At 40.7% G+C, this 18,548-nt stretch overlaps 1 protein-coding gene across 1 annotated transcript; it reads right to left on the bottom strand.

Moving 5' to 3' along the window:
• Positions 1 to 2,794: 2,794 nt before the first annotated feature.
• Positions 2,795 to 17,230, bottom strand: LOC311302617 (E3 ubiquitin-protein ligase TRIM39-like). The gene is made up of 7 exons (XM_084428607.1): positions 17,006 to 17,230; positions 15,817 to 16,373; positions 9,743 to 9,838; positions 6,314 to 6,547; positions 5,006 to 5,156; positions 3,579 to 3,605; positions 2,795 to 3,456 (listed from the first exon to the last, which is right to left on the bottom strand). The coding sequence occupies exons 2-7, from the start codon at positions 16,369 to 16,371 to the stop codon at positions 2,906 to 2,908; spliced, it is 1,614 nt and encodes a 537-aa protein (XP_084284733.1). The 5' UTR covers positions 16,372 to 16,373; positions 17,006 to 17,230; the 3' UTR covers positions 2,795 to 2,905.
• Positions 17,231 to 18,548: the final 1,318 nt, after the last annotated feature.

The following is an 18,548-nucleotide window of genomic DNA, read 5'->3' as shown; positions in this document are numbered from 1 at the left end:
TTACTTCAACTGCTCAATGCTCTGGTAATATCAATGGGATGACCCATTTCAGGAGTTGCCACAAACATTTTAAAATCAGAATATGAGCATAGCTCACTTATATTCAATAAAAACGTTGGAAACGTTAGCAATACGGATTCTAAACACGAGCGCCAGTGTTGCCAACTATTTTCAAAGGAAAGTAGCTAACGCCTCCCCTAAAAGTCGCTAAATGTCGCTAGATGACGTCATACGTCAATTAGCATATTCATGACGTCATCGCGGCGTACTTGCGTTCTGCCTGCCTAATGTTTTTTCTCATTAAAATCATGCTCACATACTGTATTTTTATATAATATAATATAATATAATATAATATAATATAATATAATAGAATAGAATAGAATAGAATATAACCGAATGTCCAATAAAGCTGTTCTCATTTACTATATTTTTTTGTCAGACAATAGAACGAGTAGAGCTTGAATGACTATTTTTTATATGTGTAAAATTATCTGAATTGAGAGAGTTCGGGAACTGGGTGAACTACTAAAGCACTGTGATAGTGAGTATTACAAGTGATAAGCACAAGTAATAAAATAAAATGGTCGAACTAAATTATTTAAATATAAAACAAAAGATAAGTGATAAGTCCGTGGAAACAACACTGCTCATTCACGTCTGTTCCGTGCTGCTGCTCCTCTCTCAGCCATTCACTGAACAGGGTAGACGCAGAGAGAGGTGTGTGACGGCAAGGAGAACGCAAAGCTCGCGCTCGCAGGACTGTGCTGGCAACATTTGGAGGTTACTGAGGTTTGTCAAAAAAGTAGCTAGATTTGTCGCTAGTTGCTTTTTAAAAAAAATGTCGCTAAAGGGGTCTGAAAAGTCGCTAAAAATAGCGACAAAGGCGCTAAGTTGGCAAAACTGGCGCCAGTGATTGAATGTCAAAGCGCGGTTTGAACGCCCCGCCCCCCAGCTGAACCGGAAATTTTGATTGGTTTTGCACCCGAGTCAGACCTGTCTGTTATTGGCTGAAGCGCTTCAGAACTGTCTGTTATTGGCTGAAGCGCAGGGCTGAGGGCTCAGCCTCCACTGCACGCAGTCGTTTGAAAAGTGTTTGTGAAATGTAAGCTCGCTCTGTTGCTCCGTCGGCACCTTTGTCAAAGTACTCTGTACTTTTGGTGAAAAATAAATGTAGCGAAGTTGAATACTTTATTTTAATTTTACTCAAGTAAAAGTAAAAGTACCACAATTTAATTATACTCAAGAAAGTAGAAAAAATAAAAAAATCTACTCAAGTACTGTAACGAAAGTATTTGTAATTAGTTACTTTCCACCACTGCTCGTGGACAAACTAAAATCGCACGCACGTTCCTACTTCCTAGCTCATTTTCTCATGGGTGGAAAATATTCTCTGGGCGGGCAAAGCAGAGAAAGGGGAGGTAACATTTATCCTTATAACGTCATAAGGAGGAGATTCAAGATCAGCCCGGTTGAGCTTCCATTTTCTCAAAGGCAGAGAAAGATAGAAAAAGCTCGATTTACACCGATTAAAATTTCTAGAAACTTGGGGACCATATACAGGCTAGGGGATTAATGTTCATATTAATGTTAAAAAACCTCAGAAAGTGAAAATTTCATGTCATGGGACCTTTAAGTTTTTCTGCTTCACATTTTCAGCAGGGCAGCGGAGCGGCTGTGGGTTGACTCCACACGGTTCTTATGGGCTTTATATATCAATCCTAACGTGAAAAAGCTTTACGTGGTTTAATGTACCTAAACAACGATCACCAAATTTCTCTCTCATATTGCTCCTCATAACCACTGAAAACTGTCAAAAAATCTAACCCAAAGTCCAATTATGGACGTTAAGTTAAAAGTGGTGGGTACAAAATGACTCATGACGAAATCTGGTAGGTACGCGTACCCACCGTCCCCACCGAAATCGACGCCTATGCCCACTGCTGTGATTGGCTAATGTTACCGCCTCGCCCCGAGCGAGAGTACACTGAACTCTCATCATTGCAACGCCATTTCTGCACTCTCACTAATGCTTTCACCAAAAATAACAATGCAAACATGATGTAAGAGCTTCGTTTTGGCAAGTGTCCAGATAAACTCGCACTGTTTGATTGACAGCTCCAGTGATTGTAAAGGGAGTGTTCTTTGATCGCTTTCTGAATATAATTTAATCACAGTTTAAATAACATATTATTTTCATGCTACTAAGAGTATCAATACGATGTGAAGTTGATTGTTTAGTCGCTTGATTTACTGACGCAGTATTGATAGTATTGAATGATTTTGAGACAAAGAAAATCTTTTTATAATTGTGTGTGTGTGTGTGAGAGAGAGAGAGAATGTGTGAGTATGTGTGCGAAAGAAAGTGAAAGAGTGTGTGTGTGTGTGTTTGTGTGAGTGTATGCGAGTGAGAGTTTGTGTGTGTTAGTGTGTGTGTGTGTGTGTGTGTGTGTGTGTGAGAGAGAGAGAGAGAGAGAGAGAGGGAGAGAGTGTGTGAGTGTGTGTGTGTCTGTGTGTGTGTTTGTGTATTTGTAAACATTTCAATACTCTTAATACTAATGTAATTAATGTCCAATAAAGGCTGGATTAAAGCACTTAATTGATAACTTTTTCTGTGACCTAATCTAATGTGAACTATTTATAGTTAATAAGTTGTTAAAGCATTATCTAACTCTTTAATTAAACAATAACACTTTGTTAATTACATTGACAATGAATGAAGAACTCACTATTTGTATATAGTTTATTAATGTATTAACTACAGTTTATAAACTATTAATTACCTATAAACTAATAGTTGTAAATGACTTAAGTGCTTTATTACTGAATTATTATCAAATGTTCTGGTAAAATCTACTTGATTGTGGTTTAGTGCAAAATCTTTTTTGGTTTTCATTTACATATTCTAATCCATTAAAGGTGAGACAGGAGTGATGATCAGTGGGTTTGGGTTTTTACCTTCATCATTAAGGCCTGGGCTGAAATATGGATAGAGTTTGTCAGTGAAAGTCTGACCAGTGAAAGAGTAGATATGAGATCTGGACTCCACGTCATAAAAAGAGACCAGACCCTCCTCATAATCCACAAACACACCAACCTTCTCAGGTTTCACTCTCAGAGATAAAGAGACAGGTGGACGTTCACAAGCTTTATATTCATCCTCATTCCTCAGAGCCACAGTCCAGACTCCATCCTCAGGACTCAGTGTGATCTCCTCCTTCCTGTTAATGGATTCTCTGGCGACTCCTAAATCCCACTCAGTCTTTCCCTTCACCTGCACCTCATAGTAAACTCTCCCTGAACTGAATCCCTGCTTTGCCAGAACACACAAAACCTCATCAAATCTCTTTGGATTTTCTGGGACGTCCTGCCAAATGTCTCCAGCACTGACTTGTTTTCCATCATCAGACAGGATGAGACGTGGATGAGCCGTATCAGGATCCAGAGTCACATCCACTGAGAGAGATCAGACATTATCAATCAACTTCAGAACAAACATTTTCAGATGTACAGTATATAATACAGATTAACACAGTATTGTGAGTGTATTGAAGAAAATGGTGTCAGTCACACTGTACCTGCAAACTTCTGCACAAACTTCAACCCTGTGGACACAGATTACAATATAATGATGAATTATTTATAGCAATAATGTCAGGTTAACAGTGAGTTTTATTTAGAGACACCATTGTTAGTTCCCAGCATGCTTTGCACATGGCTGGAAACGGAGAGTAAATACTGAAATTAAGTGTTATTTTATGTGTTTTTGAGTGAAGGGAAACATCAGTTAATGTTTAATGTTCAGTCATGTTTAACATGTGAAAGAGTTTCTGTTATGTTGATGTTTTGATAGTTTCCATTGAAGAGTAGAGCTTATGGATAGGTTATGAATAACTGCATGTACTAATAATATGTTGCTTTATTCAATAAGCAATAGCTTTGCTAATGCCAGTGCATTAACAAGTGTGTGTATTGTTCTGTGCTGAGCAGATACGGTCTTTTACTTCTACAACATAACTTAAAGTCAAGTCACCTTCATTTATATAACGCTTTTACAATACAGCTTGTTTCAAAGCAGCTTTACAGTGATAACAGGAAAATAATGCAACAAAATTTGTTTCTAGAAGAAAATAGCATCACAGTCCAGCTTAACTAAGTTCACTGAAGTTAATTCTTGTTGTAAAAAGTTATTAATTTAGTTGATTTATATATAAAGCCGCTCTGGAGAAAACAGTGATGTCATCGTCCAGCTCAGTTCAGTTCTCATATAATGGTGTCAATGCAGGAGATCAATAATATTGTTGAATATTAAATGTCCCCAACTAAGCAAACCAAAAGCCAAAGGCGACAGAGGCAATGAACCAAAACTCCATCAGTGGCAGAATGGAGAAAAAAAGAAAAAAAACCTTTGGAGAAACCAGGATCACTGTCAAATACAATACAAGTCCATTTCAAACAGGTCATTTCCGTTCACTAAAAATCACACACTTTTGAGAGTCAACTTAAATAAATAAAAACACATTTCACAAAGAAAATATTAAATTATTATTAAATTATATTAAATTCATTGTGTCATATATATTAAATAATTTAGGAGATTTTACATTATTTATTCAGGTAGATTTCATTAAAGAAATCAAGCCTTATCAAGCCTAAATTTGTACAGTGATTTGTATTAGTGTTTGTTCATGAATAGTTACATCATATCACTTACATGTCTCTAAAGTTAAAATAATACTGTAATAACTGGTTATGGTAAAGTTTGGATATAACTTTACATACTCTACGTTTAGTACGTGATTTTATCATACCAGTCTAATGCTAACATGGCAAGTTTAAGTTATGTTATGGTTATATTTTTCAAACAGTGTGATCTTTTGCCGACTGAGACAAAATAATTGTGGTGATCATCAACTTTTTATTCAACCCATAATATTCCTTGAAAAACGTAATTTCTAAGTTAATAACAAAAAAAATCGATACACTGTATTTGATATTCACATACCAGTTTGACTGAGTTTTTCATTCAGTGTCTCATCTAGAGTTTTCTTCAGTTCAGTCAGAGCTATAAACAGAGAGCTCACATTCACATCAGAGTCAATCCTGATCTCAGTCCAGTTCTTGGTGTGTGGACGAGTGTTCAGGGATGAGCTCATCTATAGCAGGAGAGAGAGAAGACTGTTAAATATGATCATTATTATTAAAGCAGTTAATTCAATACGTTTTACACAGGAGCTTTCTAACACAGTTGAGGCAAAACCTCTGTATGGATATGGATGATATCACCGTACTTCCCCTAGTTGATTGATTACATGAAGAATTGCTTATATTTTCTCTATTAAAACATTTCTGAAACATTTAAATATGCAAATGAAGCATTGTCTTATGTTCAGTCTATAATGTTTCATCGCCATCTAATGGCCTGGCAGCAGAATACACCTGCTGTCCTCAATAAGGTCAAATCAATCACTTTTTTTTTTTTTTTTTTTTTTTTTAAGAGGAATAGCTGGTACTTTATTCCATGTGGAGCACAAGCATATGTCCATTACAACAACACTTCCTCTAGCAAATGCACATCATCTTATACAACACATTACTGCCATCTTCTGGAATCAATTAGTACTCATCACATAATAGATCTAATCATTACAGTCAAAACTACCCAAGTCTGGGATCTTGATTAATGCAAATTCCAATTGTTAGGTCGTGCCTCCATTTGGAGGATATTTTGTCTTGTTCTGAGTATTTAAAGAAATGTTGCAAAAGGCTCAGAGTGATTCTGTAGTCTGATCAGCCCGTAATGCTGAAGGTCTTCCATACACTCAGCAATGTATCTTTCAGATGTCAGGTATGCATATTTTACTCTTTATTTCTGAGCATTTTATGTTTTGCATTGATTATCTTCAATATGATTATGTAATTGGCATTATAGATTTCCCTGAATAATAAGAAATTGTTACATCTGATTTTATTCTGACCTACTTTGAAATTATTGACTCTACTAGATTATGTTGCATCCATGTTTCTGCTAATCTGTGTCCAGGGTTGAGTACATACTAGATATCAGGTTAGATTGAGCATGCAGCACATCAGGCGAGATTCTAGATGTCTGACTAACTGCTTGATTTTAGTTAAGTTGTTATATAGTTGCATTCACTATTGGGGGCTTGTCACAGTCTTACCATGTTATTTTCTTTTGGTTTCATTGTTTGCTTTCTGTCTGTTACCTGTTGGGTCAGTTGGGTGGACCTTACAGAACAGACAGTTTGTCCTGTAATATTGTACATATTGACTGAGACAGATGTTGACAGACCTCTATGAGATGGAGATGATCTTCAGTGTGTGAGAGCTGCTCCAGCTCAGTGTTTCTCCTCTTCAGCTCAGTGATTTCCTGATGCAGCTCTTTAATGAGATCTTCAGCCTGTTTCTCTGCTGCTTTCTGCTGTTCCTCCATCATCTTCAGCTGATCAGACTGACATCTCTCAATGGAGCGGATCAGATCAGTGAAGATCTCAACACTGGAGGATCTCTCTTTCTCTGTGTTTCTCTGATGAATGAGAACAGTTATATTTGTTAATCTATTCAATATTCACATATTATTTACAGGGATAGTTCACCCCAAAATGAAAATTCGATCATCTTTAATTAACCTTATATCACTTGTTTTTCAGTGGAACAAAATAAATGTTTTGCACTCTTGAGGACGAGCTGTTGAAGAACTCCAATAGAACTCATACAACAGATTTGTGCTCTATGGGAAAAAATCATATGTGTTTGGAGCAACATGATGTCACCGTTATGTTAGTTTCTGTTTTCATGGATTCTCAGTTTGCTTTCATACGTCACTTGTGTTCCTTGTTCTAATTTTCTGCCATTCATCAGTTACCATGGACATTAACACTAATCATCACAGCTGTTCGTCTTCTAGTTAATCATCTCTGTATATTTAAGTTCCTTCCTTGGTTCTGTTCATTTGTCGGTTATTATTTGTGCACAGCACACTGTCTCGCATATTAGCTGTTTATTCAGAGTATCATATTAAATCTTATGTTATTGAATCATCATCTTCATCTTCTGTGGAACTAATGCCGAGTTCACACTGAACGATTTTAGGCCCGATTTTCGCTTGTTGAAAGGTTTTGTGAGATGGCCGACAAATGCCCGAAATCATAGGCAAATCAGTGCTCGTTCATGTGAGTGACAATCACACAATGTGAATTATCAAAGATGCGGGACAGCGGGATGTTCAGGGAGGAGTTATAGACCAGGATATTATTTTAATATATTTGCAATTAAATCAAACAGAAAAAATCACAAACATTTGCTTGATCAGCAGCACATTGTAAAATGATTTCAGGGTTCTCAAGTCTCACGCATTGGCCGTGAGACACACGCAATTCAACCAGTTCACACGCTCACACGCCACACCATGTATTTCTCACGCTGAAAAGGCAATGCCAACCAAGTTGTCCTGCAAGCTTTATATATAACGTTGTGTACGAGGCGCACGCACACGCACCATACGTTCGTTACTAGGTAACCAACAACATCGCGCGAACGCGCTGGGTTTGTGCTGGTGTAATGCATTGGTCAAAAAAAGTCAGCGTTAGTTTTTTTTTTTCTGACAGACCAGCCCATGAAACACGTAGATCAGCGGCCCATTGGTTCTTTCCTTGATTGACACTGGACTGGCCCAATCACAACTTTAAACGAGTGAGCGAGCGTGCAGCAGTGTCAGTGTGTATCTGTCAAAATAGTCAGCGAGATGGAGAAGAAACGCAAGGAATGTGCAGAGAAATATCGCGAAACAATAGAAACAGGCCCTTAAAGCAGACGCTGTAAACTGTGTCAAAATATACAGTATGTTTTCTGCCCTTCATCAGCTCCTGTGATGATGATGATAGTGAGGAGGATCTGGATCAGGAGAGAGATGAGAAAGTGTAGAGTCCGCGGTAAGCAGAACTACTTTCAAAACACTTAGGCTATGTCATGAGTGTAGGAACCCATAACCCAGTTACAGATTATTTCCACATCTGCATAGTTGACGATTACTGCAATTCACTAGAAATTTAATGAGAGGCGTTTGTAAACCATGTTTTCAGCCAAAATAAAAGCTTGATGCAGTTTGCGTCAAAATAAAAGATCATGTGCTTATCTCTTTCAAGTATAAAAATAGGTACAAATCTAATTATGAAAGTTTCCTTTATTTTTTAGTACATTTGTTTTTACAAAATATGGCTATTACTGTCTTTGGATTAATATTATAACATTATTATGTAGTGTAATGTAAGACACTGGAACTAAAAGAGGTTTACATTTTTCTTTGTTTAATTTGCACACTGAATATGGAAGGACAGAGGTCCACCCACCACAATTTTACCAAAAATCCTGTAAGAAACACGGGTATTGCTATGCCAATGCAGCTTATAGCTTGTTTTAGGATTCATCACTGTGGAGTATAGTTCAACTGTATTAATAAATGTAAAATTTTTACTTATTTCATCTGTTAACTCTCACTCGTTCCTATACTCACTCATTACATGGCATTAGTGGTTTTAAGGAATAGGAGATGGTATGCATATATTTAAGGGCGTGCAAAGATGGGTGGTGTTTATGATCATATAGTGGGCCAGTCTGGGCCAAAATGCCAGGGCCGATTTTTTGTCCCAGTCCAGCCCTGCTCTTGTGTACACACACACACAAACACAAACACACACCTTAATACTCTAATATGTCATTTGTTCACAATGTCCCACCACACAATAAATCATTATACCATTTCGACTAGACACATTCAAAATGCAAAAAGATTTGTTTTTCCAAACTGTTTGGAGCAATTTGTTATATTTTTGTATATTTGTAATTTGAAATATAACATTAAATAGTATATTTGATGTGATGAATTGCTCTGTCATTTATTAGATTTACCAATTGTTATCATTTCAATTTGTGCTGGTTAATTATGAACAATGGGTAAAATTGGGGGGCGGGGGCGGGGCTCCATTAGGGCTCCTCCCCTAACCGCATGTGATCTCACTCCAAGCTTTTGATAAAACTTGAGAACCCTGTGATTTATTTACCCCCAACTCTCTTTGCAGAAACACAATCCTTGCTCCCCTCGCCTCCCCAACCATTCCCTCCAGCATAATCTGCTTTTTTCCACTCCTTTTTGCTGCAAATCAGCGCACAGACAATTTGGATCGCAACCTTCTTGCAGGCTATCATTTTTAATAACAATTTCAGTCTCGCGCGAGAACTCCGGTCTCACGCATGCGTGATCTTGCGTTATTTCCTTATCACTTCTCGCGTGTGTTTGGTTGTGAAACGTAATTTGTGGACCAGACAGAAGTTGTCGGCGATTCTTTCTTTTCTAAAGTTATCCAATGTGAAACCCCCTTTCGCAGATGCATCGTACAGTGTGAACATGTACTGAAAGCAACTGAATGATACGCCCAGATAGTCATGCAGTGTGAAAAGAACAGTGACCTGACTACTTTGAAAATCGTGCAGTGTGATCTCGGCATAAGCATTACACATGAGGGTTACTAGATGATGGCAGAACTCACAATTTAATAAAATGCCTTTATTAATTAGACTGAAATATTATGATGCATTTCATTTTTTGAAATGTATTTTTTGCTAGGATAGTTAGAGAGTGAACAGAAAGTGAAATGGGAGAAGGGGATCAGAAACGACCATGAGTGAAACGACCATATCAACTCGGGTTGATCGAAGCACAAACCTTTCTCAGCTCTACTGAGTGCTGGATCTCTTGAATCTTCTTCATTCTGTCCTGGATCATCTGATGAACTTCTGTCTGTGTCTGAACCAGCTGATTCTACATAGAGAAAAACACAGACACATTTATCACTGAATATAGCTTTCCATCTTCTGACTGTCTTATAAAAAAATAAACATTTAAAATTATAGTTTTGAATCTTTTAATTCATGTCTGACAGTTTTGAGAGTAACAAAATTAGCTTTTATCAGATGTAATGAAACACTATTGGATTAAGCTGTTTTTCATTTAAAAAAAGGACAGGTTCTTCAGGACACAGGAAAGAAAACATCTAGGTAACTAATGAAACACCCATTCCCTGAAGGAGGGAACCAAGACTTTACGTTGGACTGAACTGATGTATTGGGATCTCGCGTTTGAGTGGTAACAGAACAGGTCAATGCACAATGCGAGTGAGATTTGCATCGCAAGCCACTCCCCGCTTCCGGGTATATAAGGCAGCGTGCAAACTCACACATTAAGTTTTCTGCTGAGGAGCCGAGACGGGGTCCTGGCTGTTTCAGCGGAGGTAAAGGAGTTGGGGCGATGGGATGTAAAGTTTCTGTTCCCTCCTTCCAGGAATGAGGGTCACATCAGTAACCTAGACATTCCCTATCAGTCAGTCATGTTCGATGCTACATCGGACTGAACTGACATATTGGGATCCCTATGGGAATTGCCACAACAGCTGCCTTGAGTAAGCTGCCTAGTGTCCCTGCACCTGTTGGGGCTAGGGTGACCACCTGCTAATAAGCCCAAGGGGGGACAATGGGTATGTTTCTGAGGGACAATGTGGGACACTGCCTGGCGCGGCGGTGCCCCACTGGCAGACTCACTGATAGTGGTTTACCCATTTCTAGCACATACCACCTTGCATAGTATTAATAATGCCCTATTCTCCTAAACGTGTAATTTTTGATGTATGCTCATGAATAGGCCAACCAATGTGTGGTTTTTTTTCTAAATAAAGACTCATAATATTTTGAACATTCAATGAATTGACAGATGTACTTCCACTTAAGATTTACTATTTAATATTTATTTTTCGTTACAATTTATTTACTTTAAATAAATTAATAAATTATAATATAAATGTATAGGATTAACAGGAATTGTAGTTGCTCAACACCACAGGAACAATTTTAAAAAAGTATTTAAAAAAAAATACGATTGACCTCGTATTCCCCTCCCTCCATGTCCGATTGAGAAGGACGTTTTGCAAAGGTCACAAAAAGCCCTCTCGGTATCCCCCTCAACACCTTTCAGCCACAAATATTCATTTCCCCATTCTTGTTTCTTGTACTCACACCTTCTCTTTTTAATTGATGATGGCGTTGCCTCTCAGACAGTCTCTTTCTCGAATTTTTCGAATTGGAAAGCGCGGATCTAAAAGTTCCTTCCTTCCCAGTGTGTCTGGTATGCGCGTGCGTGCGCTGTTATGACAACAACGAAAAAGTTGACAACCTAGTCAGCAGTTCAACTGAGGGGTTTGTGTGGCAACAATAGCGTGCTGAAATGTCAAGTAATGTTCGTTTGTCTGCTTGGGGCTCGAGTATATAGAGCGACCAACTTTTTTTTGAGCAAGCATAGATTATGCGTGACACGGTCTCAATTTACGTGACGCGTGAATTGGGCTTCAAACGCTGTGCGCGCACGCGCTACGCGGGACGGGTGGTCACCCTAGTTGGGGCATAAGAAAGGACAGAGCTTTGCACAGAGAATGTCAATCACTGGTGTTCCTTCTGACCCTATACAATGAGACTACTTGATAACACTGGGAAAGTGTGCCTATTCCAACCAGAAAGGAATGCTACAGAGACCACATCCTGACTGCCAAGGATGCTGGAAGAACTTCACCAAAGTTTAACTGTTGGGGGAACTCACCTGAGGAGCAGAATAGGCGCTCGTATCCCGTCCTCAGAGGGGAATGGTGCAGCAAGCAAGACACAGAGCCAGCCTATCTGCATATTACCTGTTTGTACCCAACACACGAGAAGAAACTTGCTCCATTTAGGTGTTGCCTAGCCTGCAGCTCTGCATGTGTCTGCCAGAGAGGTGCCGTGCACCAATGCCTAGGAGGAAGCAACCCTTCGTGTCGAGTGATCTCTCACTCCAAGGGGGCACGGCTCGCCTTGGGATTGGTAAGCCAAGACATTACCATCCACTTTCCAGTGGGCCAACCTCTGCTTGGAGACAGCCTTTCCATTCTGTTTCCATTGCAGACAAAGAGCTGTTCTGAGGTTCTGAATCTCTGTGATAGTTGGCTGGCCCGTATTCCAGGCAGGCTTCGCTGACCGAAAATGCCTGCAGGTCCCCCACCCTTCTTAATGGATGTGAATGAAGTCAGGAGCACTGTCTTTAGATCCCTACTGACTGCAAGGGCTCAAAAGATGCTCTCTGTAGGGCCGTTAAGACCAGAGAGATGTCCCAAGAGGGGAGGAGGTTTTGGCTGAGGAGGATTCAACCTCCTGGCGCCTCTCAGGAATCTGATGACCAAGTTGTGTTTCCCAAGAGACTTACTGTCTACTGCGTTTTGATGTATGGTGATAGCGGCAAAATACACTTTCAGAGTGGAGGGAGACAGCCATCGCTCCAACCCTTTTTGCAGGACATCTACGGGGGTCTTCCCTGCGAGAAGAACGTCAATCAACAAAGGGGCTCCACTTAAAAGCATAAGCACGCCTCGTAGAGGGGGCTCTAGCTGAAGTGATAGTGTCAACTACTGCTGGAGGTAGGCCACTTAAGTCCTCCGCATCCTGTCCAGAGGCTACATGTGAAGGTTCCAGAGGTCTGGATGCGGGCCCCCCATCCCTAAGAAAACAGCTCCTTCCTCAGTAGGATCCGCCAAGGAGGGGCTGTTTTGAGGAGCATGAGTTCTGTGAACCAGGTCCAGGTGGACCAGTAAGTTGCAACCTCCTCCTCATCCTCCCTGACCTTGAACAGTGTCTGTGCTAGCAGGCTCACAGGGGGAAACGGATACTTGTGTAGGCCCCGGGGCCAGCTTGTTGTTTTATTAACCTAAAACAACAGCAAATGTTTGCCCCGCAGCAACGACAGAAACCGGCCAACAGTACGGCAACTCGAGGCAATTGATATGCCATTGCAGTTGTGGTCCTGTCCAGGAACCCAAGGCTGCGTGCCCGTCGCATACAGCATCCCAACCCGTGCTCGAGGCATCTGTTGACACAACAACATGCCTGAACACTTGTTCTAGGGAAACTCCTGTCTCTAGAAAAACATGGTCCAACCACGGGCTGAAAGTACAGTGACAGATCGGAGTGATTTCTACGTGTACCCGGTTGTGAAGCCAGTGCTGAAGCAGTCTCATATTAAGCAATCCGAGCGGCGTTACTGCGGCTGCGGATGCCATATGTCCCCGGAGCCTCTTAAATGGTTTCAGTGGAAATGCTGTACTGCTCCTGAACAAATTCAAGCAGTTCACCACTGACTATGCGCACTCGTTTGTGAGACGCGCAGTCATGTCAACCAAGTCCAACTCCATACCGAGAAAAGAGATTCTCTGGGTGAGGGAGAGTTTGATATTTTCCCAGTTGACCCGAAGACCCAAGTGTCGGAGGTGCCTGAGCACCAGGTCCCTGTTTTCGCATAACTGATTTTGCGACTTTGGCCAGAATGAGCCAGTCGTCGAGATACGTTGAGATAAGTATGTGTCCTTCAGGTTGATCACTGCAAACCAATCTTGGTAGCAAACACACATGAGGATGCATTTCTGTGTCAGCATCTTGAACGGAATCTTGATTCAGTAAGACTGCGATCTCCTCATGCAGCACAGGAGCATACTTGTCTGCCACTGAGGTACTGAGGCTGTGGGGGCTGTAAGTGTGGTGGCACACTTACCTGGCTCTACAGTTCCCGTAAAGGAGAGGCTGGAGATGCGTGAGAAGGCATTGCGTCCTTGAACCGCAGACAGCAGCAGCATCCCGCCAGGGGGCAGGATGTGTTTGATTGCCTTTGTCTGCTTTAGTACTGCTGAGAACTGCTGGGCAAAGGTCTCGACAGCATCGCCAAAGAGGCTGGCCTAGGAGATGGGGGAGTTAAGAAAGTGAACTTTGTCGACTTCCTTCATCTCAGCCAGTTTCAGTCAGAGATGGCATTCCTGGACCACTAGCTTGGACATCGTCTGCCCAAGGGTGAGGTCCGTCACTGTCCGTAGCTCCTGCATCAACCCTGGGTCAAAACTACCCTCCTTGTATAAAAGGCTCTGACATTTCTGGGTGCCTGCCGCTTTAAGACTCTTCTTCTGTGGTTATGGTAGAGGAAGTGTGTAGCTAGTGTGTTGGTTATAGTGAGTTCGGAAACGTGTTCAAGTTCAGCAGCATAGTTCAGCCTACGTACCTGTGTTGTGTAGTTTCTTTATTCTGTTCTGAATGATCCAGCTTCCAATATTCATGTGTTGAGTTCATGACGAAAAGTAAGTGACTCACTTCGTTGTGTTTGTGTTTCTATATTGTAGAATTACCATGCATTAACATGTGCCCAGCGTGATGAGTGAGATTTATAGCGATAGAACAATGTTTATGCTGTAAAACACTGTAGGAAATAATAATTTAACTTATGTGAGCCTTCTGATGTCTAAGTTATGTAGCAACGTTTATAACATTGAGTTAAGAAAAATTTTTATATCGTGCTCAGGAGACCATGTGCGGACGCTGTTTGTGTAGTAGCTTAGTCTGGCCAGAGGATGTCACCATTTCTCCTTCTGTAAACCCTGTTTAATACAGTTTCATGTAAACTGGTCAGTGAGATAGGTGAAGCTCCTTATATTTCTCTAAAGAGTAATATCCTTGTTTATGTAATAATCAATTATGTTTAAAGGGGCATAGCAATGTTTATTGAGGTATTTATGTTTGATTATCCTGATTTGTATTATGTGTCTAGATTTATTATTTACGCTGCATAGTAATAAGTACTGTAACTGTTTAAATGACAGTACTTAATGGTGATTTATTTGTTAGTTATCAGACTATAATGACAATACTGGATATTGGAATGTTCTGATGAGTACTGCTGGAATTCAATACAGTTGAAAGAAGAAATACATTGTGTCCTGACCGATACACCATCCTGTTTACTGGCTGAAAACCTTGATGAACTAGCCCTACTAGAATACCTCACTAACACTCCTGCAGCTCTTTTAGTGCTTTGACCTCAGGAGGGCTATAGCGTGCAGGGCAGAGGCGGCATGTCCAGCGGCGGTGTAAGCCTTGGCCGCGAGTAAAGCCGTGAATGCACCGCAACTGCATTCTCCACCTGGGGGATCTCCATGTACCCTTTGGTCGCCCCGCCATCGGTAGTGAGAGCAGAGTAGGCAGTGGAACAGTTTCTGGGAAAAAAAGGTGCCTTCCACGAATTTGTGATTTCCTCATGCTCTTCCAGGAAGAAAGGGACCGGAGTAGAAAGCTGCTGTTCACCATGCGTCATCCCAAGAAACCAATCATCAAGCCGCAAGCGTTCGGGACATGGTTGGAGTATTCCACTCGAGCTCAATGCTCGCAGCGGCCTGGGAAATCATGGCAGTCAGCTCTGGGTTGGACTCGAACAATGCTACTCTCCGCGAAGGGGGCAGTGCAGTCGAATCTTCATCCCCAGAGGACTCAAACCCGCTCTCTGATGCAGTGATCGACATCCGGTCCTCTACAGGAGCCCCGAATGAGATGCTGGGTCCCCCATGGGACCGCGGGGATTCACCCGGCAGGAGAGTCACACCAACAAAGGAATTACTCACTCACTGAACGATGATTGAAGAGCAGAGTGAAACAACATCTGCTCTGCTCCAGAGCAAAATCTTAATGTGTGAGTTTGCACGCTGCCTTATATAATTGGAAGCTGGAAGTGGCTTGAGATGCAAATCTCTTTCGCAAATGTGCATTGGCTTGTTCTGTTACCACTCGATGGTGATTGGGCTCTCAGGCGAGATCCCTATACGTCAGTTCAGTCCGATGTAACGTCGAACGTGACTGACTGATAGGGAACTGAATTTCATGGGGTGTTTAAAGTGCTTTTAAAAAACTCTTTACCTTCTTCTCTCGACTCTCCTCCTCTATAGGAACAGTGTTGTGAGTCCTGTGATCTCCTTCAGTGCAGAACAGACAAACACACGTCTGGTCATCTCTACAGAACAGCTCCAGAGGTCTCTCGTGTTTCTGGCATATATAATCCTCCAGATTTTCCACAGGATTGATGAGTTTGTGTTTCTTTAGACGTGGGACACTGAGATGAGGCTCCAGATGAGTCTCACAGTAAGAGCTTGGACACGTCAGGCAGGTCTTCACAGCTTTCTGCTTTCTTTCATCACAGAAGTCACAGAACACCTCAGATTCTCCTGGATTGAGCTTCTCCTTAAAGTGTTGCACAACCTCTCTGAGTGTTGTATTAATCTTGAGATCAGGTCTTTTGCTGAATTTTTCTTTACAGAGTGGACAGAAGCAGATCTGTGTGTTCGTCCAGCACTTGATCAGGCAGGTTCTGCAGAAGTTGTGTCCACATGGAGTGGTGACTGGATCAGTGAACACTTCCAGACAGATGGAGCACTGGAGCTCCTCATTTAGTGATGGACCACTGGAGGATGCCATGGCTGAAAAGATAAGTAATGACGACAATATATCATCTGCATTGCTGAAGAGAGCAACTTTGATAATTATATGTGCTGAGTAAATTAGGCTTGTTGCATGTTAAATACTATTATAACTAACAATAATAAATCATGTACCACTGTCTATATCAAAGTCAAATACTGTCAAACACGCACCAACACTAACCCTAACCTCACTGAGCCTATAAGCTCCACCCTTAACTTCTGGTCTGAGACTGTTGGTTTTGTTTTAGATGGGTACTGTATTGAGTAATAGAAAAACCTGAAGAAACTAAATACAGAAACTAAACAGAAACTAGGAGCCACAGTACAGCAAATGTAACAGGTTTTTACAACAGCATTTTAATACCATCATAACATGTATAAAGGACAACACAGAAAATGAGTGGAACTGTAATTTTTCAAACAAATAACTTACTAAATAAACATCTGTAACCACCAAGTGTGATTTCTGTTTAACAGAGTTATGATTTTCATTGAACTTTGTTTATTCTGTCTGAAGTTCAAATACTTCCTGATTCTGATATGTTGCATGAACACAGACTTTAACTTTACAAACTTTCTTGTACTGCATCATGCTATTAAACTAGTGAACTTACATTTCCATTGCTTACCTGTGAGTGAATGTCAGATTTGATCGTTAATTTCAGGGTTTCTGAAAAGACGTGTTGTTTGAAGAAGCTTCCAGTTCATCTGTTCAGTTTCACTTTCACTGAAGTCTTTACACACATGCAGTGATGTCATATACTGTAGCTCCGCCCATAATAATAAATATGAAACTGTTCCTAATCCATCCATGATGAGTGAGTAAACAGTGTAAGAAACTTTTAGAATGTGTGTAGTTTTGTTTAGTTCCTTAATTTTTGAAGAGAGCAAATATCAAGTTATCACAGTTTATACAATTGAAGTTTGTTTGAAAAGGCACACACTAAACATACGATTCAGTGCAATTTGCCTTGATTTCCTAAATCGGTAAAACAATAAAACATATAATGGCTTTCTAGTAGCTAAAAAATAAATTATGAAGGCGTGGTAAAAAAAAAAAAAAAAAAAAAAAAAAAAAGAAGATTGGTAGTGGTTTGTAAAATCAACCCCATAGAGATAAAATGCTGACCGTTGTCTGACCACTGTATGAGTTTTACTTTTTTTTTTTTACAGTCTATGATGAGTGCACACACACGTCAAGATCCTGAAGCGCGAATCTCAGCCATTTAAATTTCAACTGTTATTTTGGCGGTCAGTCTGAGGGAAATCTGATATTTTACCCGCCGTTAAAACAACTAAAGAAAGAGCTCACAGGAGGATAAAAGTTAAACATATATCTATAAACATATTTCAAATATGCTAACAGTCGCTATAGTGTGCAGTGCTTTTGCTGTGGACGGTGTGTGAGGCTCAGTGTGGATACTGGAGGAGCTGAAAACGATGACTGAGAGGCGAGAGCCCTGATACCTCCAGAGATGAAGGGTGTTTTCTGGTCCATATACTGCCAATAGGTGGCGCTAATGCACTGTTTAGTAGTTTAATATCCACTGTAAACGAAACGAAGCAGCAGCAGCTCACTTTTGAAAGGAGTTCACACAGTGCTCACAGATTCAGAAGAAACTCAGAAGTTTGAGAATAGCATGTTTAAAATATAAACCTGTTAAATGTAGATAATATATGTCTGTCCATGCTGGATATTGATAGTTTCATCACAGAAATCTGTCAGCTGAAGAAAGAGAAGGCGTCACTGGAGGTAAAGATGATGGAGAGAAACCATTGATTCGATTCTCACAATTCAAATATCTTGGTATGACTGCAGATTCTGGGCCCTATCTTGCACCCAGCGCAATTGACTTTGTACACCGACGCATGTTTCATTCCTATTTTGCACCCGCGCAAAGCGCGCTTTTCCCTCCACAGAAGCACGTCGCTAAACTAGGGAATGAACTTGCGCTCTCTGGGCGGTTCAGCGCAAAAAAGGAGGCGTGTTTTGGCGCAAACGTTCCCTGGTGCTATTTTACTGTTCCATAAAACAATTGCGCCACTGGCCAGAAAAAACCTAGTCTAAAGTCAGTGGCGCGTTGCGCGTTGTTCATTATGCTATTTTAAGGGCGCATGCTTGACCATAATGTATAGAGTGCACAAACGCTCATACACTGTGATTCTCTAATC

Source organism: Rutilus rutilus (genome assembly GCF_951802725.1).
Source record: "Rutilus rutilus genome assembly, chromosome: 13".
Taxonomy (NCBI): domain Eukaryota; kingdom Metazoa; phylum Chordata; class Actinopteri; order Cypriniformes; family Leuciscidae; genus Rutilus; species Rutilus rutilus.
Note: the sequence above shows the minus strand (reverse complement) of the source record. Positions and strands in the feature narration are given on the sequence as shown.